Genomic DNA, 25,766 nt, shown 5'->3' on the forward strand with positions numbered 1-25,766 from the left:
AAACTGAATCTGAGCAGGCTTTAAAGCTGACCAGCTGCACTATACTTTTTATTTTAATTGAGTAAAACTGTTAAAGCAGAAATTTATATTTATATTTTTCATTCAAAAAATGTGTTAAAAAAACAGCAGGATTTTATTTTTCACTTTTATATTTCTATTTTCATTCAAACAATGTGAAAAAGCAGGATTTTATATATTTGTTTCTTTCAAAAATTGTGTAAAAAGAGTTAACTGCTGTGGTGGTATGTTTTAATAAGGTGACCAATAAGTAAAAGATATTTTATAGTTGTCAATTTTTTGTCATTACTGTACCGAAAAAAAACGAACCGTGACTTGTGTACCGAGGTACGTACCGAACCGTGATTTTTGTGTACCGTTACAGCCCTATTTTTTGTGAATATGACTTTACACAACACAAATATAAAGAGACATGTTTGAGGATAGTGAAGTATTTGTGGATCATGGTACTCATTTGTAGATTGTCTTGTGTGAGTTACAAATACAATGCTCGAAAAAAAGAAATTGGAATACTTAAATCACATATCAAATCTTGATGAAGGAATTATCATCTTTACTGATGTACATTATATGATTTGTTGAGAACAAAATGATGTAACAACAGTCAGTGGAAACCAAAATTATCAACCCACTGAGGGCTGGATTCAAAATCTCACCAAAAATCAAAGTAAAAAGTTGAAGTCACAGGCTGATCTGACTTGCCTGAATTTTATCACAGCAACTCAACTGGACAGTAGGTGGCTGTACTTGGCGACATTGGATACACCGATACAGAACATCCCAAAGGTGCTCAGTTGGATTTAGGTCATGGGAATGAGAGGGCCAGTCAATGCATCAATACCTTAATTATCTAGGAACTGCCTACACACTCTTGCCACATGAGGCTGGGGATTGTCCTGCACCAGGAGGAACCTAGGGTCCACTGCAACAGCATAAGGTCTGACAATTGCCAAATACGGACCTGCCAATTCTAGTGTTTTCAGGCAAATGCAGATTGAGTTGCACGGTGCTGGGCTGTGAGCACAGGTCCCGCTTTAGGACATTGGGCCCGCATTCCACCCTTATGGAGTCTGTTTCTGACAGATAATACTGGGCTTGTACACAATAAAATAGTATAATGTTACAAAGAGGATGGGTCTGTCACGCTGTTGCTGAATCTCCTCCAGCATTTGGCCTGGCAGCCTCATGGCCAGAAATCCTGCTCATTCCTCTTCAGACCGCCCTTACATTAGCTGAAGAGTGTTCTCATTTCTGTCTCGGTGCTGTAGGTGTTCCTTCCATTATCTTCCTCCTTAGTTCCTTTTGAATAGATTTAATCAAATGTTTCACCCTGTGCGCACAGCAGTTTATTTGAAAAAACAAACAAACCCCACTGTAATTATAACTAGAAAAGCACTCGGAGAGCGCAGACCTCCGCCAAGCAGCTCGGATTTCCCGCCATTTTATTATTTTATCCACTTCGCTTCAACCGATCACCACCAAAATTTTATCATCATATTATTTGAAAACTCTCTCACTCACAAACACAGTTACAGATACACAAAACAATACAAAATATGCAATATGAAAAGAAAACAAAAGGTGAGACTCAAATCAGTTACACACAAACATACACATATTACTGCTTCCCTCCCTCCCCCTCCCTCCCTCACGATTTGCAAGTATGGCACCCTGAATCAGAGCATTTAATTTTATGCGGCTTCGAAAAGAAGATTTCAAAAGCCCTCTGGTAGTTGAATGTCTCTGGGACAGGCCCATTTATGGCAACCCACTGGATCCGTGGCATGCGCGATCTGGCCGAGGCACGGGTGCCGGAGCTAATAGCGGCCATTTAAGACATGATCCGGTGGGTGCGCCACTTTAAGCGGTCCGACCCATAGATATCATATACAGTAGGGAGCTGTCCCATTTTTCCACACTTGGCTTTTCCACACTATTCAGAAAAAGTGCAGGTACATAAAGATATTGGAAATGTTGCAGTTTTGGTTGAAGATAGGTTGCAAACATTATATCAAACATTCATCCCAGTATACACAGATGGATCCAAAGCTTTGCTTTGAGTATACCAACCTTAAAAGTTTCTGTGAAAAGAAGAACATTAGATCATTTGTCAGTTTATACAGTCGAGATGATAGCAATTGCAACAGCATTACAGTGGATAGAGGATTTGCAAATTAAAAAGGTTTTTCTGTGTACAGATTCATGTTCTGCATTAATGTCATCACAGTCATTTACATCTCACAGTAGGCAGGATATAGTTAATGAGATATATGAAACTCTGTACAGATTTAAAAATATGAATGTTTTGATAACATCTATGTGGGTACCAGCACACAGATGGATTAAGGGCAATGAAATGGTGGATGCATTAGCAAAACAGGCACTGAAGCCTGAGGAAATCATGAAAATTTCACTCAGTAAATCTGAAGCAAAAGGATTAATCAAAAGAAACATCATTCAAGAGTGGCAGCACAGTTGGGATATAACAAATACAGGATGACACCTCTATGCAGTACAGCAAGAAGTGGGCACAATGAGGTCAGCTAAAAGAAGCACCAAAGAGGAGAACATCATAACAAGGCTGAGGGTAGGACACACCAGACTAAATAAAACACTGCATTTAATAAACAAACATCCCTCAGGATTATGTAACCTATGTCATATAGAAGAATCAGTGGAATATGTCATTTTGCACTGCAATAAGTATTCTCGAGAGCGAGAATTATTAAAGAGAGAAATCAGGAAGATTGGAGGGGAAGAATTGAGTTTGGAAAGTATATTTACAATTGGGTTAGGGAGTCTATTCCACTACTTGAAAGAAAGTGGATTGACATAGTAGGTGCCGGTAATGCACCTTTATGCATTCACACACAGTCCACTTGTCATGAAGTTATTGCACTGCTCAGTCATAATCCATCCCTCGACCAGCCCACACTACTACTACTTTCCAACTGTGTGACGTCAGTTACAATATACCACCAGCAGGTGGGGCGGCTCCCTTATAGACTTATCAACACTAAATATGCAGAAAACATTAAACATTGAAACATAATATGGCAAAGGCACTCTCCAGCTGTTTCCATGTCAGTCCCTTCTTCTTGAATTCGTGCTCTGTGCTCCTTCTCCAGGTGTTTTTGGGTCTTCCTCTGCCTCGCTTATCTTGTGGGTTCCAAGTCAGTGCCTGTTTGGTTATTGCTGTGTTGTTTCTTCTAAGTGTGTGTCCAATCCAGCTCCACTTCCTACGGGGAGTCACAGCTGTGCCTACAGTTGCTGTATACCAGGCAGTTGCAGCGGCTGGCCAGCTCCATTTCTAATGATGACTCCCATCCCCTGGCCAGTGAGTTCCAGCTCCTGCCATCTAGACGGAGATTTAAAGTCCTGAGATCTAAGACCACAGTGTTTCTGTAGATAGCCAAGGTTTGTGGTTCATTTTCTTTTCCCCCACCACTTCTAGACATGCCTCCTTCCATATGGTTTTCAGGCTGATCCAGTACTCTTCCACTGGTTTTTCTGCTTCTTCTTCTTGCAGGGTGTGGAACCTGTTCTGTAGGGTGGTTTGGTACAGTTCAGTTGTTCTTAAGTCCTGGTAAAGCTGGATGTTGAACTTTGTTCTTCTGTCAGAAGGGTTATTGCAACGCTTGAGCTTGAGTTGGAGATTTGCAGCCAGTAGGTGATGGTCTGACCCAGCGTCTGACCCCCTCTTCACTTGAACATCTAGGAGAGAGCGCCTAAACTTCCTGTTTATGCATATGTGGTCAATTTGGTTTTCAGTAGTATGGTCAGGTGATATCCTGGTGGCTTTGTGAATGGGTTTGTGGGGGAATATGGTTCCTCCTATGACCAGATTGTTGTCAGCACAGATGTCTGCAAATCTCTCCCTATTTTCGTTCATGCTGCCAATTCCTTGCTTTCCCATCACCAGTTCGTATCCACTATTGTTGTTTCCAACCTTGGAATTCATGTCTCCCATGAGGAGGAGGATGTCTTTTTCTTTCCTGGCCTGGAGTAGGTGTTGTAGTTGGTTGTAGAATTTGTCTTTTAGTTCATCAGTAGTATTGTTGGTGGGTCCATAGCACTGTATGACTCGGAGGTTGATTCTTTTATGGGTGGTTTGAAATCTTGCAGTGATGATCCTGGAATTGATGAGCTCCCAACTGATGAGGGCTCTCTGTGCTTCTTTGGAGGGCATGAATGCCACTCCCTCCTTGTGTGGTGCATTTTCATCTGTGTGTCCAGTGTAGAGTATGGACTCGCCACTGACCAATTTGACTTCTCCTGTCTGGTGCCATCTAGTCTTGCACAGGCCGAGGATAGAGATCTTGTATCTCCTTATCTCATCTGCGATGACTGACGTCTTCCCTGCTGTGAACATGGTCCTGATGTTCCAGGTGGTGATGTTGGTAGGTTGCCTAGGAGATAGAAGATTCCGACGCACCCTCTCCATGTGGTTTTCAGCACGCGTCTTCATTGTCTCTTTAGCTTGTATACTTGAAGAGCCTTTATTTCTTGGGTTATGGGGTTTCTTACTCTTCAGTGTTTCTGTAATTGTTTTTAATCCACTTCACTGGTGATTGGCCTATGAGTTTCGCCATTGCCCTATTACCCAGCTTGACCTGTTTCCACTTCTTGTGACGGGGACATTAGGGTTGGACTTTGAGAGGCAAAGGCACTTAGTAATAACTAACTGGCACCTTTTCTACAACCATCGAGGAGTGGGCAAGTGACGTAGTCAAAAAGGCAGAAAATCCAGGACCAGGTAAATACACAGTCCATACAGATGAACCAGAATGGAGTAGGTAGAAGGCATGTCGAGGCCAAGCAGAAGGTCGAGAAGCCAGCAGGTAAGTACTCACAGTAAAGTGAAAATCTCTGGACTGCAGGAAACCACAGATAAGCAGACTGGAAAACTCACACTGTAGCACTGTCAGATGAAAACGCCAAGCAGCCACAGGCAAAGCGGAACCAAGGATGCAGAGGCAGGTCTCGATGTCAGGGAGGCGTTTACTGGGAGTCAGATGAGACAGGCAGGTCAGAGGCAGGCAGGGTTGGCAACAAGAAATCAGTCCAGAATAAAGTGCTGGAGAGTCTTGCATGAGTGGTGAAGAACAATCTGGCAACCAGTGACTGAGATGCTGGTGTGTATGTACTGGCTGGGAGTAATGAGGAACAGGTGAACTGAGCTGCCTTGATGAGGTGGGCGTGGTGGACAGGCAGGAGCAAGAAGAAAAGTATGCAGTTGATTGGTTGGCAGGTAGGAGTGGTAGAAAGGTGGGATGAGTGGAAAACTATTGACTAAGGGCTGAAAAGAGAAAAGAGCTGGTGATCAGGAATGCAAACTGTGACATCTGGACCTTTTCAGTTACGAGATCCAATAAATTAAATCATTTAAACTACAATAGGAACAGCATATATCTTATTTAATTAATTTTTACCAACAGTTTATTCACAGCAGGAAAGTGTTTTATACAGTTCATTCATTTATCTTTTTCAGCTATCAATCTTTAATGGATCTGTTTTTCAGTCTAATTCCTTCTTAGCTATACTTCCTTCACTCTTTCTTAGGGCTCTGAAAAACCAAGCTGACAGTCGTCTAAATGTCGGTGAGTGACTGTCGTCGCTCCAGTTTTTGCAGTGTATCCCATATCGTTGGCCCTCCTCTGCTTTTTTTTTAGCCTACTCAGCATGTCGAATTGGCGTCAAAGTGATTGGGTGAATAAAATTACTTGGACTAGTAGTTCAGCTCAGCTCACGAAAAGAGGAATGGAAGTGAGGAAAGTAAACAGAGAACTAAAATCAGAGGGAGCAGGGGCGGAAATCCCGGGGGGGACGGGGGGACATGACTCCCCCTTCAATAAAGCTGTACCCCCCTAGAATAATTTGAGACACAATTAATAATTTTTGAACAATGCAGTAGTATTTATTAAAAGCACAATGTAAGCGGTGCTCATTATAAAAGCGTAATAATGTGCTATTTAAATCTTAAAAGATTTAGTCCCCCCCTCCCATTCCTAGTAGTGGTATATCCCACACTCTTTCCAACGGGCGGGGCTAGCAGCCGTTAGTACTTGGCAGCAGTTGCAGCGTGTGGCTGGACCCGGCTGCCCACATCGCGCGGGGTAAGATGTACATTCGCAGATACAGTTTAACTTACACAAGTTACAACACATCCCATTTACTGTTACAACAAGCCCCAGGCCCAGGCTGATAATATAAACTGTCTGCAACATTTCTCCTGCATTGTTCAAAAGCCAGAGTTTAGTGACAGTCAGAGAGGACAGGAGAGAAAGAAGAGGGAGAGGACAGGACAGGACAAGAGCAATCAGTGACGGAGCGGCTCGTAGTTAATATCTGTAGGCTCTCCATCTGTGTGTGTGAGACACACGACAGACGTGCAGTTTAACTGACGAGGAGCGGCCATTACGCGCGATTATTACACACGGTTTTGAGGTGCGCAGCGGCAGATCTCACAGCACACTGTTTATAAACCAGTTCACCAGTTTAATTGTAGGAAATGTTTATTTCACTGCCGGTAATAAAACAAAAAAACAAACAAAACGGTTTGCTCCTGCAGCCAGCCAGAGACGACGGATCCATTCCACACACCTGAGCCAGATGAAAAAGAGGGAGAGAAGGAGAGAGATCGAGTTTCGGTCTTTGATGAATGAAGCCTTATTGTTTTGCTGCTATTAAACAATGAGAGACATGTTTTCTTCGTTTACTTAATAGCATAAATATTCACACTACTGCGCACAGGGAGACAGAGACCTGCTCTGCTCCAGACACACTAAGCACCTTGGACAGCACGGCGCACCTGACTGTTGTCGTTGTGTACATGTTAATTTGATTTCAATCATTTTGTTTTAAATCTGGACATGTGCAGGTGGACTCAACCAATGCTAAGAAAGGTCCTATGCCTGCCTGTTGGAGAGATAGAGAGAAGATTAAAGCGTCAAATTGCGGTAAAAGATGTTGTATAAAAGACAGGCTACAACTTTTTTTCCTTGTCCCCCCCTGGAATTATTCTCTAAAATTTTACTGTTTATTGTCCCCCCCAACTATGAAATGGGATTTTTGCCCCTGAGAGGGAGTGAGATAAAAACAAACTTGTTATATTAGGTAAGATCATTTTTCCTTTGAGCTCTTTTGCAGAATCATTTTGTAATTGTTTAATTGTTTGTGTTATTGTTTGCTAGCACAAGCTAAATATCCCTCTGTCTTTCAACATTGGATTGTGTTCATGTGCTAACAAGCTAACTAGCATCTGAAATCCATCCTGTTGTTCTTCTGGTTTCCCTTTTTGAATTATGGCTATGGCTGCAGTCTTCACAATGTATTCAAGAGCAACTTTTTGGTCAAGACATAGGTGACGTGAGGCGACACAGTCACCCTTCGTTGCAACTTTTTCTTTGATGTAGGTTTGCTGTCTGGGCCTTTACATCCTACACATGTTTCTAGCTTGTTAATGCTTGATCCATGTCTGCTCTGTGACTCAATTTCTGGCAACTACTCTGGGTCTCAGAGGCAAGCAGCAGGTGCCATTGTTATAGGGGGAATTACTTCATTTGTAACCTACATGTTTAGTTTAATGACACAAATTTGTAGAAATGCTGTAAGAACCTTAGAAAATAATCATTTCACAGTACATTGCACATTTTGCCATTGTTCATTTCTACTGTGTAAATTTATATTGGAAATTGACTTATTTGTTCAGAGTATCTTTCACAACAAATTCTTATGGGTCCTTTGGACATGCAAAGGCAATATTGGTCACATCTCAACATCAGTGCATCAGTGCAGTAGTGTACAACACAAACACGGTGTGTTACATCACAGTATAGTTCAAGATGTTGGTCGATCAGTGCCAGCTGGCACAACTTGCTGTACTAATTTCACAGACCGCTTTTGTTGACATAGTTGTCACAACAAAGACAGAACATTTGTTGGAGCAGATCAGCCAGCAGAAACTGAATGTTGCTGGTGAGGGTTGTGCTTTTATCACTGTACACGTTAAAAGTTTGTTGTTAACTCTGTAGTCAATCCTCTGTTAACATAGTGTTGCAAAAGCTACATGGCTAATGTCTATGTCAAGATATGGGGCTCTAGTTTCGCAGACTGGGCGCAGCGGGGGCGCAGCGCACCTGTGCTTCGCCAACTGGGTGTGGCCAGGCGGACTTTGTAAGTCTGGCACACCGTGCGCCCTGGCGCAGCTACTCCTCTATCCCACCTCCGTCCCTCCTACCGGCGCAAGTCGGAAAGAGGGAGGAGAGAAGGCGTGGAGTGGGTTTTACACACATCACACCAATCAAATGAGCCCCTCTCCTCGCCCTTAAATGCGCCGCGCGAAGGCGTAATGAGAGTTTACTCAATTCGCCATGGCAGAAGAGAGCAGCAGCGTCAGACGGCCAAACTTCTCCCAGGAGGAAACTGATGTTTTGGTCCGGGAGGTCCAAGCTCGCAGTGTCCGAATATACGGAACTGCGAGCAGACCTCCACGGGCTGATGATGCAAAGGTAGCCTGGGAGGAGGTCACCACAATTGTAAATCAATGTTGCGTTTCTCTCGTGCGCGCGCGCTCTCTCTTTCTCTCTCGCAGTCTCACTCTGTTTCTTTTCTTTTGACTTTTCTAAGATGACAGATGCTGAATATATACTCCCTATCTGATGCTGTGGCTGTTTGTGGTTGGCTGAGAGGGATGTGAACTCATTAGTTTGCAGCTGTGTTAATCAAATCAGGTTGGGTTTCCATTACGCGTGCCAAACGTGCCAAATGGTGCCACTCCCCTTTGATCTGACATCAGATGTGACGGGACAGTCGATATAGAGATACATTTATGTGCTGATTGCAGATAGTTGCATTGAATAGTGTTTTTTTGGGTGCCTGATATTCTGGAAACCTGCCTGTGAGGTTTTGGTGATGTGTGCGCACTGTCCGCCGGTCAGCCAAACTTCGGCTTACACCGGCTGCGCTCCGCCTGCGCTGACAGTAGACCTGGTTTCAGATGGCGAGCTTTTAGCGCACCTTCAGCGAAGCCTTTTGGCACGAAACTGTCACTGTGCCAAGCTGGATCTGTCGACACCTCCCCCTGCTGCGCCGCCACACCCATCTCAGCACACCGCGGTCTGCCAAACTACCAAACTGAGCGCGCCTCGGGTTGCGCTGCTCGAAACTAGCTCTGTGCGGGGTTCGCCACCCTGTGCTGCGCCAGGAAACTAGAGCCCATGGTGGTCATAGAAACAAAACCCACGCACAGCACATCATTAAAAAAAGTGCTGGGATGAAGCTCTCCCCACCGCGTTGCCACTGCTTTTCTGCTGACCAAAAACACTATGTAGACACATGCCCCAAGGATAAACAAGAGGCCCCCCTTAGAAAGGGGGCGAAAACCCCCAGGGACATCCTGCCTCAAAATATAATGGACAGATTAATTAATAGAATAATTCTTGCCTCAGTAGTGGTGTAAGATGCCCCTTTACAAGATTTTCATTTTTGTACTATAATAACAAACTTGGCTACTCATTGTGCTGGTTTATGTATCATCATCCTGCACATGCTAAAATCCTATGCAAATATTCTTTGATTTTACACTAAATTGACTTCTTCTGTATTGTGACTGATATGCAAAATTGGTTTGACTAGCCTGGCTGTTGTGATTACTGAAATGGTCCGACGATGGTGAATAACAAGTATTAATGCGATCATTAGCGGCAAAGACCATTGATAACAGTACATTTTGGAGGGAATGGGATGAACCATAATTTGGCTGTGGAAAATAACCCACTACTGTTGAGGTTTTGTTTTAAACAGCTATCTGATCATGATGTGCGTGTGAATGCATATATATATATATATATACATATATATACATACATATATGTGTGTGTATGTATATATGCATGTGTATGTGTGTACATGTATATCATATCTTATCAAATTGAGTTAATATAGTAAAGAGCACCAAAATCTAAGTATAATCACTGTGTGTTGAGTTGTATTATCAATATATTATCAATATATTACCACTGTGTTATCAATACATTACTACTGCATCATCAATATGTTATCACTGTGTGAATTTAAAATATAATTGTCATTCTAATAGTAGAATGAAGCCCCTATAGTAAAAACAAGGGACATACACACACCCTGAGGCCATTCAATGCACCTGCAACACACACACCAACTCAAACTTGGATGATTGGGATACATCAAAGGGGGGGAGATCAGATATGGAGGACGTAAAATGCTGAGGTTGACAAGGCCCTCCAACCAGTTTTAACTGGTTTTAGGGGTCTGTCAGGGTTCAAGTGACGTAAAAGTGATGTTGTGACGTATATGACTTATGAAAAAATAAGGGTAATTCTACACATATGATTGGTTAAAAAACTTAAGAAAGTGAGCGAGAGAGAGAGACTAGGTATAAAGGTCAGTGCCCAGTTCTTGGTCCGGACCACCAACTCACATGGGTTTATTTGGATGTCATCTCTGAACAAAGAATAAACCTTCTTGCATGATTGGACTTCTGATCAGCCTCCTGGTTTTTCTTCAGAGTGCTCTGAACTTTCAGTTTTATTGGAAGCAAGTTTTACTGAAGACAAATTTTTGGTTTGAGGGCAGCAAATAAATCCACAACACTACCTACTTACCTACTAACAAAGGTCTGACCACTCATTTCACTGCATGAAAAACAAAACAAAAAAAAACAACATCAACTTTTCTTCTCAAAAGGAGATAACTTTTCCAGATTTTGTACTTGCATGTGGACTCAAATAGACTCTGATGGTCAGCCACAGCTGGGTGTGGAAGATGTAATCTTCAGGCTTCTCTCTCTCTCTCTCTCTCTCTCTCTCTCTCTCTCTCTTTCTCTCTGTCTATCCGTCTATGTGTGTATTAATCTGTCTCTCTATCGAGAATCTCTACCCACTCAAACAGGTAGGTGGTGAGTTCTCAGTTTGGCCACACTGCTGTGTAGGAGCAGCTCCACGTGCACTGACACCACTCCTCGGAAAGGTAAACAATAAAAATAAAATAAATAGATTAAAAAAAAGCCTGCCTTGTGTACTTCTAATATACTTTGAAGGTGACATGTGTCAGATATGGCCAGAATTTTAGTTTAGAGACCAACAGAAGACCAGCAGAATCAGAACAATCAGAATGAGATTTATTGCCAAGTTAGGGTTTTCACTCACACTAAATTTGCTTTGGTTTCTGGTGCATACATAAACATACAATAAACATATTAAGAAGAAATAAAAATAAGGCAAAGTACTGCAAGACTCAACAACTGCAGACTCTGTTTAGACACATTTATTAGTATTACATTGTTATTGAATCATTTGTTAATTCACCACACTGACAGGCTAACATTCAGTGCTCCAGTTTTTTGTTTTGTTTTGTAGGCCTATCTGCCTCTTTTTAATGTGTTTAGTATTTGCATTGCCGGCCAAGTGTAAATACTAAACACATCATCCAGTCCAGTCACTATAAATACATTAATCAGTGGTTTTCCACTCTCTGCAGGGTTAAAATTTTGGGTGATGGTGGCTACCCATGCATTGAAAGACCTGTTAGCCATCATCACTCTATACAGAGAACCACTGCAAGGGAAGGTGCAGAGCTGCTTCAATAAGCCAAGGCCTGTTCTATAACAGAGTGGGCCTTTGGCATGTTGAAGGTTTGAATGGCATGGCTGCTCTCCGCTCTCGTGTGTGCATGCTGTGGAGTTGCAAGAACATGATTATTGGCATTTGTATATTTACATAAAGGCCTGGGACATGGGCCACCATACTTCAGGATAAGCAATGTGTCTTTTTGTTTCAATAATGTATATTCTTTTACATACCATGTGTTACTGGATCAGAGATTTCTTGTTTGATCTCGCTCAGAGAGTAGGAGTATCTCCATCTCTGCTGAGCCCTCAGCCTCAGCACTGACACTTCTCAGGGATGTGTGCTGAGCCCCCTACTCTATACTACTACTGCTACTCTATACTCTACCCATGACTGCACCCCCCGCACACCGGAGCAAAGCCATCATCAAGTTTGCGGATGACATGGTGGAGCTCATCTCTGGGGGGATGAAACTGCATACAGAAATGAGTTCGAGAGGCTGTCAGTGGTGTGCACAGAGAACAACCTGGTCCTGAACACCCTCAGAATCAAGGAGTTGATCATCGACTACAGAAGGAAAAAATCTGATCCACATCCCATCCACGTCAACGGAGACTGCGTGAAGAGGGTCTCGCAATTCAAGTTCCTGGGCGTATACATGGATGATGACCTGTCATTGAATGCAAATACCACCGTGCTTGTGAAAAGGGCGCAGCAGCATCTCCATATCCTGAGGATCCTTAGAAAGAACAACCTGGCTGAGCAACTGCTGGTGTCCTGTCACTGCCCCATGAAGTGTGTGAAATATTGCCATCTGGAATTGCCATTGGAGTTTGCTTGCATGGCCTCAAATCACTTGTCCTCCCTCTTGGCCTCCTATTTTAAAAATTCCAACAGTGCCCCTCTGGAGGTACACAATTTTTTGGGGGTGGGGGACAGGCAGAGATGGATGGCTTGTTATCCGCCTCTGTGGTGGTGTTCCAGCCTGTGCAGAATCCTCTTCCTTTCATGCTTGGCCACAAGTAATAGCTCCAGCCCCAGGAGTGATGAGCCATTACCATTAGAGGCCATGTCAGCTACAGGCTCATGGTTTTCCCCCATACATTAGTCCATCAGGACTCAGGCTCAGTAGAGGGTCACCTCCTGATGGCCTCATACTTGAGGGAAAACCCTGGCCAATGGCCATGGCCAAACCGTGGCCTCCCCCGTCTGTCACCATCCCTGTTGGTGGATTTTTAAGTTCCTGGAAGATATCAAACAATAGAATTACCGGTGAGATGTAGACACACTGAAACCACTAGAATGTGATACAATGTGCTAAATAACAGTAACAAATGTCTTCATTTGGAAGAAAACTGAGCTCATAATAAACTTAATTACCTCATCACTTATTCTGAATTTGATGCCTGCAAGGATATGTTTACCACTGTGTGGCATTACCTTTTCTTTTAACAACACTCAGTAAGTGTAAGGTCAAACTGTGATTTGTGATATTGGGCTTTATGAATAAAATCTAATTTCAATTCAATTTCAGTTTTATTCCATTCAGTTTTATTTATAAAGCCCAATATCACAAATCACAATTTGCCTCACAGGGCTTTACAGCATACGATGTCCCTCTGTCCTTAGGACCCTCACAGCAGATAAGGAAAAACTCCCAAAAAAAAACCTTTAACGGGGGAAAACAATGGTGGAAACCTCAGGAAGAGCAACTGAGGAGGGATCCCTCTTCCAGGACGGACAGACTTGCAATAATGTATATGTACAGACGTGTAAGTAATGATATTGAACTGAACTGAATGGATATATCTATTATTTTGGGGGATTTTGTTTTTGGACTCTGGGTGGAAGCTGGAAAACCTGGAAAAATTCCACACTGACATGAGGCGAACATGCAAACACGCAAGAGAAACCTTGTTGCTGTGAGCTGACAGTGCTAACCTCTGCACCACCTTGCCGACCATCATGTGATATCATTCAGAAGCATGCAACAAGAACATTTTTATAACCCATCATAAATGAGAGACTTTGTACAGTTCTATGGCCTGTGTCACTCTATCATCTGTGGAACATGATCTTGTAAACACATGTGCACACGCACACATGCGCGCGCGCACACACACACACACACACACACATACACACACACACACACAAATTGTATTTTGAACAGAACCCCAAGTATCTAGAGTCTTTAATATATTAATGATTTGCCTATGAAAAACTTGAATAAACAGTGTAAAATTGTTATTATTATTATTAAATGTTATTTAATCATTCTATTTCATGCTACGTTTTTATTTCACAATGCCACAGAGGTATGTTAACAGCGGCTAGCTGGCTGATTCAGAGTCACCTGTTCCAAGACACACATCTCTGTGATGATCAAACCAACAGGAGCAAGCTTACACTACTAGAACTCGCTTTTCACTTAGATGCTGAGTAATAATCCAAGCTCACAAACTGACTTAGGTAGATTGCATGAGCAGCCTTGTTCAGTTCTTCAGTTTTATTTAAAAAGCCCAATATCACAAATAACAATTTGCCTCAGAGGGCTTTACAGCACACAACATCCCCCTGTCCTTTGGACCCTGACAGCAGATAAGGCAAAACTCCCCCAAAAAAACCCTTTAACAGGAAAAAAAGAAGTGTGAGAGGGCAGTGACAACACATAATATAAACAATAAATAAATAAACAAATAAAGTGTGCTCTAAAATGTGGCATTATGAGATAAAACCTGATAAAAAAAATGTCTTATTGGGGGGAAAAAAAGCCAAAATCAAACAAAATGAGACATGTGAAAAAGGGAATTTTAGACAAAAATGATTTCCAATAAAATTCAATCAATATGAAAATAGATTAAAAAGAAAATTTCAGTTGAGGTTAGTTTTAATAATCTATTCAATTATTTCATAAATTGTTGGTTCATATGTCATACAATATATTCACATGATAATTTCACAGTGTCTTCATAAAATGTTTTTAATATGAACACTGTGGGGTTCCATACAGGAACGTGTAAATGTAGCCTTCTGCTGGTGTGTTAATTAGTGACATATTAAACTTAGGAGGAAGAGGTCACAGAATTTGCCAATGAGATTATAAGTGATATTATGCAATCCCTCCTTTTCTTTTTCCTTCCAGTTTACTCTCCGCCCTGTAACTCAACACGTTCAGCTCTGTCTGAGTTCTCAGAGAACAGATTCACCAGGAGACTCTAACAGGTAGGCTATTTTTTATTTCACACACAGTATATATACTGTATATTTATTTTTTATTTATCTATCTATCTATCTATCTATCTATCTATCTATCTGTCTGTCTGTCTGTCTGTCTGTCTGTCTGTCTGTCTGTCTGTCTGTCTGTCTAACAAGCTAGCTATCTGAGTCTCTCCTAAACACATTTGAATAGTTATCTCATGTCGGGCAACATGATATTTTTTCATCTTCATATACAGTGCATTATAGCTAATATTACCACATTATTCACCTTAATTCACCCAAAATGCTTATTTAAGGCATTACCAATAGTCAGAATCACTTTACGTAAGTGCTGTCATTGTATAATACTGTAGATGTTTCAACACACTGAAATATAAGTTTTTTCCCCATCTCTGCCTTACTGTAATGTTGACAAAAAATTGGACAAAGATGCTGCAGATGGCTATAACTGGGACTTATTAGCTTTAGCCTTATCTAGTGCAAATTCAAAGTCGATAATATCACAGAAAATAAAGATTTTACATGTTTTTCTAAGGTTTTTTTCCAGGCTCTTGGAGGGTAAAACTACTGTACTGAATAAGTGATTGAGAGTGAAAAACCAACCAGCAAAGACAGAGTTCATTTAGGAGCTTACTGTGTATAAAAACATTTCAATCAGGAGAGACTCGTTTTTATGGTAAAAGAATATTTATGAACATGTGAACGTATGAATAAGAATGTGGAAAGTCTTTGGCGATTAGACCCTGTATGATTTAAGGAGGGTGATGAATCCATAGTCGAATAGGGAAACCCCCTCCTCCTGGATGAGAGGAGGAATGAGTCTTTGAGAGCTTGTCCTGGACTCTGGATACAATGGCTGGAGGTGAACGGAGGGTGCGAAGATTCTACCTAAATGATGGCTGACAGCAGCAGAACAGAGAGAGCAGATTTAAAATTTTGCAGTGGCATCCTGATTGGCTGAGAGATCGTGGCAAAGTGTGATTGGATAACTAAAATGGGAACATCCATAGTCAGCTTATGAGAGGGAGTAGTGAGAGTGGGAAGGAGAGAAATGTGTGAGGGTGAGCACAGAGAAGGTTTTCCTGATTGAACTTACGCTGAGCTTCATTTCTAGAAAACTTTTTTTTTCCCCTTATGACAACAGGAGAGCCATTTGTTTATAATTTTGTAGATTTTTAACCACTCTCTCTGTCCTAAGATCTTACACCACCCCATCTCCTGTCTTATACCTCTCCCCTTACCTCTATGTATTTGTGTATTTATATTACAGTAATTTAATGTGTTTACTTGTCCATTTGTCCATAGAAGGAAGTCTATCACACACACCAGCTCAGTGGCCTAGTGGTAGAGTGTCCACCCTGAGACTGGGAGGTTGGGGTTTGATCCCCGGCGGGGTCATACCAAAGACTAAAAAAGGGACCCATTGCCTCCCCGCTTGGCACTCAGCATCAGGGGCTGGTACACTTGAAGATCTTTACACAACTTTAAGTATGTAAAGAAAACTTTTGTCTATCCAGGTCTGACACTGCAGTGGAGCAGTCACAGCACAAATTTTTATCTCCTTGCATCAATACTCGCCCTCTTTGCTGTGAGACACCATTTTCTGCTTCCATCATGAAGTCAGTCTCATCGCTGAGTGGAATGTAGTCATCTAATCTGACACGCGGCCTGGGCTTGACTGGAAATCCAAACTTAACTTTGTCTTTGAGAGCACTTGTTTGCACTTGCCCTTATGTGGTTACTCTGTGATCTACAAGCTAGGACCAGTGATTCACCAAACCTTTCGATTTAATTTTGTAGTAACGAAATAACAAAAATGCTTAAGACACAGAGATACATAGAGACTGGAGTAAAACTGAAGTAAAATACTTTTACTCCAATACACAGAAATGTATTGGAGTAAACGTATACATTTTATCTAGGAAATGTAGTGGAGTAAAAGTGGAAGTTGACAGATATAATAAAACTCAAGTAAAAATACAGATACTCCCAAAAAATACTTAAGAATTTTACATCCCTGGCTTTACTGTATGCTTGGATGGTTTCCATGCCAAACCAAGCTGAGGCAAGGTTCCTCTCAGCCAGTTTGCTGTAGCTACTTTAGTTTTATATGTATATATATATATATATATATATACATATATATATGTATATAGCCCTTTGGATTTCCACTTTCGACTCCCCTTTAAATGTTCAGTGTTGAGTGTTGGTGTTTGACTCTGAATCTAATTTTAGGTTTTGATACATGGTAACTGGCTTGTGAAAACATCTGCAGGTTGATACCTTTCTATAATGGTTCAGTGGCAGTATGGTCCAAAGGTGGATGGATGTTTAAGCTGTAACTGACTCTGACTGTTAAAACAAGTGATGGATTCTTTAGATGGGGACAATGCAAGGTAAGACTCCATAACATCTTTTTGATCTAAACAACTCAATCGTAAAGTGATGATGTGATCATGATCCATACAACTGAATGTATAGACTTTACTAAGAACATCTTAAGGTAAATTGCTATAACTAATGATTAACATAATGCCCTAAGAGCTTCACCTCAACTCTGTACTCTGTATGTACTATGATAATTTGGACATTGCATAGAGTAAGTGTCAGAAAACTGTTTACTTTTCAGGGTGAGTGTGAAGGGCCTCGTGTCTACTTTCCTTGACAAAGACTTGTCACGAGTGTCTGCTGGCTCAAAGAACAAGAAGGATGAGGGCAAAAGGTACAGAAGATCTTCCAGCAAGATTTTAATGATATTTAAAGTAATTTCACACTATATTTACCTCATTAAGAAATAAGAAAGTTTACGATGAATTGAACAACTTGCATTTGAAAAATTATTAGTTATGAGCAAAGACATTTGTTGCACTCATTTGTTTATGAAAAGGACTGTGATTGGCGTGGCACAAGAAAGACAGATTTCTACTTGTAATAGATAGGGGTCAAGTTGTATATACTGTAGTACCTAAAGGGTTTAAAAGTACACATTATTTGACTAAATGTGCTTATGTCATTATAAAGACATTCTTTTGAACAATCCTTTGAAGTCCCTTTTGGCAAACAGTACGAGAATATAAATCCACAGCCTCACAAATTTAACATGGGGGTAAACTCTCTAAACACACTGTGATCTGTAAACTGTCTTCCAAAGTTACTTTAAACTCAAATTTTTTGGCAAGACTTTTAACTGCCAGGGGTTATAGAAATAGTTTTGGTAAATATGCTGATTTGCATTCTTGCTGACAGTTACATGAGAAGATTGGTAGCCTACCACTCTCGTATCTGTTCCGTAAATATTAAGCTGTTAGCTTAGCTTTGCACAAAGACTGGAAACGGGGAAATGGCTGGTGTGGCTTTGTCCAAAGTAAACAAAATGTACACCTGGCACCTGTACAGTTCATGTATCAACAAGTTATATCTCAGTTGTTAAATCCATTAATATGTAAGTGTAAAAATCAACACAACCAGCCTAATTGCTTTATGCTAAGTCAAGCAAACTGCCTCCTGGCAGTAGCATAATAACTAGCATACAGACATGAGCGTGCATCAATGATCTGTTCAAATTCTTAGCAAGAAAACAGATTAGCATATTTCCCAAAATGTATAAATCTTCCTTTACATGGCATTTTTTTTTAATAATCTGCACTTTGTTTTGTTTCTCCACAAAAGTTGTTTTAAAAACTGTACTTTTATATGTGTTTAAGAGGCTTTTATGTTTTTCAGTGTGAAGACACCAGGGTCTACGTACTCTGTGAGTCAGAGTACTGGCTGTGTGTCAAAGAAGTCATCAAAGGACATCCCTCTTCATTTTAGAAAAGAACAGTAAGAAAGAGCCTAATGAATAACTAATTCATTTACATTCTGGTGTAATATCTACATTGTATGATAAAAAAGAACATTGTCATCGTGATTGCCAATGTGCTTTGATGATTTGTAATCACACTCAGTAAAATTTCATGTGAAGTAAAGGAGTATCATCTTAGGTTTATGTAAACAGGGAATGAGAATGTTTTATCAGCAGAAAGTTAGGCATTTTATTAGGAGTAAAGCCTGATTTATGGTAGGATGCTCCACACTTTTGATGCATGGGTCAGTGCGGCTGGGTTGGTGTCATGTTGCAACATGACATGTCCATTTGTCGGGCCCCACATGCTGTACCCATAGAGTCCTGTGTAGGGTGGAGTCTCTGAGAAATAAAATGAAAGTGATGCTCTAGGCATAGCTGTCTATCTTGGGCCTCTGACGCTTATCTATTGAAAGAGGCACGTTCTGATTGGAAAGTACTACCCATAGAGTCCAGTAGAGGTCTCTGCCTATACTAATACAACTAGGGTTACAATATTGTAACCTTTGTTTCTAACATCGCCATGGAGATAGTAGTTTTCAATCCACATATATGACCTGCATTCAGCGTCTCTGTCTACAGAGGCAGCCATCTGTCAGCAGCAGCTTCTGGGGAGCTGAGAGGACAGCAACCTGCCAAACTGCATCCACGAGGCTCACTAACAGTAGACTGAACCAAAAAAATTCTCATGTCAGCTGCACATGAAGAAATCAACAGTGTTTGTATTTACTGACTCTTTAATTTTATCTCCCAGCCCACTCAAATCTGTTGCTCACAGACAGACCGGGAGCTGATGTAAATACGGTTAATAATTTAAAACACATATACAGCAGGATGTTTGTGTGGTTTAAACAGCTGTCTGTTTCGATTATGTTGAGTGCCCTACCATAAATCATGCTCCAGGGTAAAGGCCTTTGCATACCAAGTCCATGCTTTGTCTGAAATTGTTGCACGTTTAAAAATAAATACAAACTTATGTTGTATCAATCATATTTACACACCAACTCTGAAACTTAAAGGGATAGTGCCCCCAGAAATGACAATTCAGCCATTATCTACTCACCCATATGCCGACGGAGGCTTAGGTGAAGTTTTAGAGTCCTAACAACACCTAATGCAGGCTGGGCGCCCCAGATTCAGACGTCCAAAAACACATAATTGAAACCACAAAATATCTCCATACTGCTCGTCCGTAGTGATCCAAGTGTCCTGAAGCCCAGAATTAAAAAGTTGTTTGGAAAAACATCATTTGAACTCTGTTTTTAGCCTCACTGTAGCCTGTAGCTCTAACTGCCTCTCTGGGCACCGCGCTCACGTGTGCGCGCTTGCACGAGACCAGCGAAAGCACGTGAACACACATGAACGCGGTGCCCATGTCTCAAGGTCTCGTGCAGTGTGGAGATATTTTTTGGTTTCAATTATGTGTTTTTGGACGTTTAAATCTGGGGCGCCCAGCCTGCATTAGGTGGAGTTGTGCTGCTACCCACTCTCCCCTTGGATCTCCGCAAGTGTTGTGAGGACTCTAAAACTTCACCTGAGCCTCCCTCAGGATATGGGTGAGTAGATAATAGCTGAATTTTCATTTTTGGGTGCACTATCCCTTTAAGTCCGTCATCAAAGTTTTCAGAACAGTTTCAATTTTCTGTTTTTTTTTTTCCTTATCTCTCAAACGTCTCTAGTAAGTAGTTTGCATAGATGGGGACTCAAGTCATTGTGAGTTGGACTCGAGTCGACTCGAGTCGCTGTTTTGATGACTTGTGACTTGACTTGACAAAAAATAAAAGACTTGAGACTTGACTCGGACTTGGAAGTTAAAGACTCGGGACTTGACTTGACTTGAGACACAATGACTTGAATGACTTGAGTGTTATTCACATCATGTTTTTGGTTAGAATATAAAATTAATAAATGAATTTAAAAAATAATGTCGATTACCCGGTAGGAGCGCAGGCTGAGAATGGCGTTGTCATGATTGGATCACTACCCTGTCAATCAGTCATGCCCTCTCTACGTACCTTACGTGTTTATTGGAGAAACAGGCCCTCTTATATCAGATAGGCATCAACATGTCAGCGGGAGGGGTACCGAGAGTCATCGTCTTCGGCTTTCGGAATTACCATTATTACGGCAAAAGACGAACAGCACAGTGCAAGACATGCGGCATAAACATCTCGGCCAGCCAGGCGACAACTTCAAACTTTGTTCGTCATTTGAAGAGCCATTCTGCCCAGTAAGTGCTTGTCAGTTAGCTAATATTATCTAGTTAGTCGGTAGTTAGCTAACGTTAGCTTGATACAATACGGGGGTGGGGTGGGGGGGTGGGTTGGTTTGGTGGAACTTGTTTTTTAATTTATTTGCTAACATTAACCCCAGAAAACGTGAGCGAACATTCTGACCGGTTCATCACAAGACCGGCTGTACGTTTTATGAACGAGCAACACAGGGTTAAATGAGCTAAATGGGTGATTTTGGCCGCCGCCTTGGTTAGTGTGTGTGTGTGTGTGCGCGTGCGCTCATGCATGGGGGTCCTCCCTGCAAAGTAAACATTGCAGCGATGAAGTCACTGTTTTCTGACAGTTACTTATATCTTGTCTTTTTACTTTATTAAGATCAGATTCTGCAGATAAAATTACAATAATAAGGTGACTTGACTTGGACTTGACTTGACCTATTACAGGACTTGACTTGACTTGACTTGACATAACCTGTGACTTGACTTGCCCAAAAAAAAATGACTTGGGACTTACTTGAGACTTGAAGGTTAAGACTTGAGACTTACTTGAGACTTGCACATGTGTGACTTGGTCCCATCTCTGGTAGTTTGACCAAGAAGCAGTGAAGAAAATGTGGTGTAACTTGCAATAAGAGGAAAAGTGCAGAAGTGGACAGGGAGCCAGCAAGAAAAGTAGGTGGAAATACAGTGAGGCAATGTCCTTCTTGAAATATTAGAAGACAAAGAGAAGGTAACGTTAGCCTACCTAGATATGCACAGCTAGCTGTGGTGCCAAATGCAAGACGCAGGCAGAGAGTGGCAACAACCTTGGAAGTACCTCCAGTGGAGAGAAGCAAGAGATCAAAAGTGTCTTTCCATTTGGTCTTGTATTGCAATTTTTTGCAACAAATACAGCACTAACCCATCAGGCTCAGTGTGCAAGGTGTCCATGCATGACAATTTTTATCGGGTGACCAATTAAGAAATGCATATGAAAGATACGGACTTGGTGTGCAAAGTCCTAAGAATGCCATACAATGGCTGTTTACTGTAAGTGTCAAAAAGAACACTATAACAGTCAATAAGATTCAACAGGTAATGTAGTTTAGTATACAGACACATGATTGTGTAGCTGGCATTTGACCTGTAGATCTAAAGGTCCTGTACCTACTTGTTTGTAAGTTGGATATGGGCCTCCAAAGATTTAAAGTTTTGAATTGAACATGTTTAGGAACTAACGCAAACCAGATGGAAATCAGGGACTGTAAGATTAATGGGTGGCAAGCTGTTAAGGTCCTTTGACAGAAATCTTACCATCTCTTGCAGGCCACATTTTAGCCTTAATTGTGCCTCAAACAACTGACATCCCAAAAAAATGTTGGTCTCATTTTGAACCAGAGCATCTGCAGATCAGTTCAAAACCCCATATGTTATCATTATCCTTACTGCCCAGCTTGACTGAAAGAAAGTCCATCTGGTGCAGCTGCACAGCGTTCTTCTTCTTCCTTGGTGTTTAAAGTCAGTCAACATCCAAAATATTGCATTACCGCCTATTAGTCCAGTCCAAATCTTTACTTTTTTTTCAAACCTGTCTCACTCTGAACTCATCAAAAACTGGTCTTTAGTCAGTGACCTTTCATGTCGGCATGATGCGCGGCTGGCCGCTGTTATTGTTTAATGGCGCCTGGCAGTGTCAGGTGGAAACTTGGCGGGACAACAACAAATGTTAAGGTAGTGAAAGAGCGAGTAGGGTGGGCAGGAGGGGTGGTGGATGGGTCAAACAACCAACAGCTTTTACAAACAAGGCTGGTGTGTGCTCCCTGTATGATTGTAAAGACAAGCCCTGTTCTTTTTCCTAACCCAACTAAGTTCATTTGTTATTAAAGGAAAAAAACATAAATTTGCGGTGTTGTACCGACGTAGTGCATTTATTTTGAAAGAAACTCTATTCAAACTGTACATTTCCTGTGAAAACGGAACTGTATTTTGAGAACAGACAATGCATGTTACAGGCTGAAGTTGACATGGCGTCCCTGAATATCAACAACCAATGTACCCAGGGTACCTTGCACATCATATCTTGACTTGGAAGTTCCATGACCAAACGTTAATATGTGATGAGGTCGGAGTGAGAATGTGTTGGTCTTTTCTCCATTCATTTGTTTACATTTTTTGTTCACAAAACTGCTTTGGATAAGTTAAAAAAAATTTAAAACCACAAATTAATAATGAAGTACAAGTAATGTACAATTATAATCTTTGGTAGTTCTTTTCTAGTGGCATTATTTAGCTAAAAATGAATGGAAACACCGTGTGTCTTTGTTCTCTGAAATTTACTAATGTAGAGTCGTGAGTTTAACTTTACATTCATGTAGATGATAGACTAAATTATAAAAAAACATTTAAGCAATGATAGATAATACAAGTCAAAGATGCCATACATCTTTGATAATGACCAAACAGTATGTGGATACTCATTTTATCTGAGATGTTTCAATGAAGAAATTGTTTGTTTGGGTGGAAACGGAAGCTGGTGGCACCTCTTTGCTGTCCATCTCTCAACCTGAGGTGGATGAGGTATAGTCTGATGGCCACGGGAAGACAGGACTTCCTGTTGCATTCTGTGGTGCATCAAAGTGGTATCAGTCTGTTGCTAAATGTGCTTCGTTGTGCAGAGGGTGGGAGTTATTGTCCGTGATGCTCTGTAGCTTGCTTGGCATTCTCCTCTCTGACATGATGAGACAGTTGCTGCTTGATGGAAGGATTTAGCAAACAGAGAATTGATGTTGTCTTTCTTTCAGATGGGAGACAGCAGACGGTGACTACTCTGCCTATGAGACTGACTTGTCTTCAAAAGACATCCCTCTTCATTTTGACAACAAAATGTAAGGCAGACTTTTGACTTCAGTACATTATTTTTATCCCAGCAGTTTTTATTTTAGTGGTATACACTGTTCTCAGTGAGTTCCTGGGAAAGTTGAATAAACACACACATAAACACAAATTGTGAACTGATGGAACATACTTTTGATAAATCTAGCATCTTTTTCATTAACATATTAAAGCTGGGGTAGGCATTTCCATCATTGGGTAAAAATCCTGGAGCGAGACTGGGTTGATACAGAGCGTGCATATGCCCATGGTGGTGGGAAGGGCTTAGGACAGAGAGGGGAGAGAGCAAAGTTACAGGAGGAGGGTGTATTTTTAAAGTCTGCCATTCTTTATTTATTTTTTGCCTTTTCCAGATTTCTGGCTACCCTAGCTTTAGATTTTATAGAGGTGATTATAATAATCAGTGATTTTTTTCTTTTCCTTTCAGCAAACATGGCATGCTCCAACATTTGATTTCTCCTATGGGCCCATCCAGGTATGTTTCCTGCGTATAAGTGTAATAATTATATAATGTGTAAGTGTCTGATACTATACTATACAAGGTATCTAATTAACTAGCTGAAAACTCAGTCACATGTACAGTATACTGTGTTATGTGTGTAATGCTTTTCAGGTTAAAAGTACAGTGTCCGCCATCTGCTGCATATGCAGTTCATATAAGTGACCACAGTGCCCCTGATGACTTTATCCATAGCAGGTAAAAAACCAGTCTTTATATACTGCAGCAACTTGTGTCATAACATCCTTGCCTAATGTGCTGTTGTTGAAAGAGCAGCTGATGAATCACTTACACATTCTGCACATTTTATTAATACATGTAAGCGACTTTGGTGACATTTCCAAGTGCTGAGAGATGATTAGATGCCTGTCATTATCAGCAGTGTTTCCATATAAACAATTTGTTCTCACACACAAAATCTGTCACATACTGTCTGTCCACCTGGTGTGCTGAGAAACAGCAGGGAGCCCAAAGAAAATATATAGCGCAATACAAATGAGCTCTTTCAACATATATCTTCTGCATAAAGGAGTTTAAACTTCATTACTGAATAAACACTTAAAACAGCTGTGCGGAACTTTACGTTTTCATTGATTATAGCGCCCCCTCTGGTCGAAGCGGTATGACACCCACAGCCTGTGTCGTAAAATTCCGACTGCAGCAGGCATTCGGCTTCATTCGTAAAATCTCGACTGCAACCGGCAATTACCGCATGCATTTGTTTTGGAGAGTGAGAGGAAAATCATAAATGTTCTGGTGTAGCTCTGATTTTCTTATAAACTGAGGACAACTGCCTGCTGTATATTTGTGTTCATGGTCACAGTCACAGATAATTGTGTGGCGTTTGTTGTAACGTTACTAGAAAAAAGCGGTTCACATCAGCTAACGTTACATTTAGCTTGCTTATAACTTCCATGTCGTCATATATTGAAGTGAAACAACGTCTAACAAGTTGCGGTATATTCTCTAAATAAAAACAAAAATTACATACCTGTCGATTAGGAAAAGGGCCAACTCGGGATCAGTTTTAAAACCTTTCAAATCTCTCAGCTCTCTCCACTTGGTGAATGCCCGACCGAGGTTTACACGCGTTTGGGCTCGAGCCCTATCACTGTCCCATTTAGCCTTCTTCTGTTCTTGTGTTCTTTTTCTTTTAGATGGTGCTCCTTCTTTATCCGCCATGACATAGAAAGTACAACCAATTCCTTAGTTCAAATAAACACAAGAAGTTTGTGCACTAGAGAAAGGATCAACACTCAGTGATTAACCTAAGCCCTATGATAAGCTAATATGGCAAGGCTTAACTATACAAACCAGTGAGCAGTGATAACTAGCATGTCTTTGGGGTCATCGGGTGGGAACCTCCTTTCACCAGTGTTTCGTCTAGTTGGTCCCACGACACCTCCAGGAGGCTAGACAGTGATCTCTGGTGTCCCAGAGACACTCCCCTAATGCCAGGTCTCACTGCTCCCC

The 25,766-nt window shown here is 41.2% G+C and overlaps 1 protein-coding gene and 1 long non-coding RNA gene across 3 annotated transcripts in view; one reads left to right on the forward strand and one right to left on the reverse strand.

The window, feature by feature from the left end:
* LOC126390157 (uncharacterized) overlaps positions 1-25,766 on the reverse strand; it is a 698,278-nt gene that overhangs the window by 411,276 nt on the left and 261,236 nt on the right. The window lies entirely within an intron of this gene.
* LOC126390106 (up-regulator of cell proliferation-like) overlaps positions 17,106-25,766 on the forward strand; it is a 21,042-nt gene continuing 12,381 nt past the window's right edge. Inside the window, exons 1-6 of one of the 2 annotated variants that reach the window (XM_050044239.1) lie at positions 17,106-17,242; positions 17,476-17,568; positions 18,570-18,668; positions 23,704-23,787; positions 24,222-24,269; positions 24,408-24,491. In XM_050044239.1, the coding sequence (XP_049900196.1) occupies positions 17,214-17,242; positions 17,476-17,568; positions 18,570-18,668; positions 23,704-23,787; positions 24,222-24,269; positions 24,408-24,491 (437 nt within the window). In that variant the 5' untranslated portion in view covers positions 17,106-17,213. The remainder of the gene's footprint in view (positions 17,243-17,475; positions 17,569-18,569; positions 18,669-23,703; positions 23,788-24,221; positions 24,270-24,407; positions 24,492-25,766) is intronic. The other variant, XM_050044238.1, reaches the window with a different exon arrangement.

The sequence above is a fragment of the Epinephelus moara genome, chromosome 5 (assembly GCF_006386435.1).
Source record: "Epinephelus moara isolate mb chromosome 5, YSFRI_EMoa_1.0, whole genome shotgun sequence".
NCBI lineage: Eukaryota > Metazoa > Chordata > Actinopteri > Perciformes > Serranidae > Epinephelus > Epinephelus moara.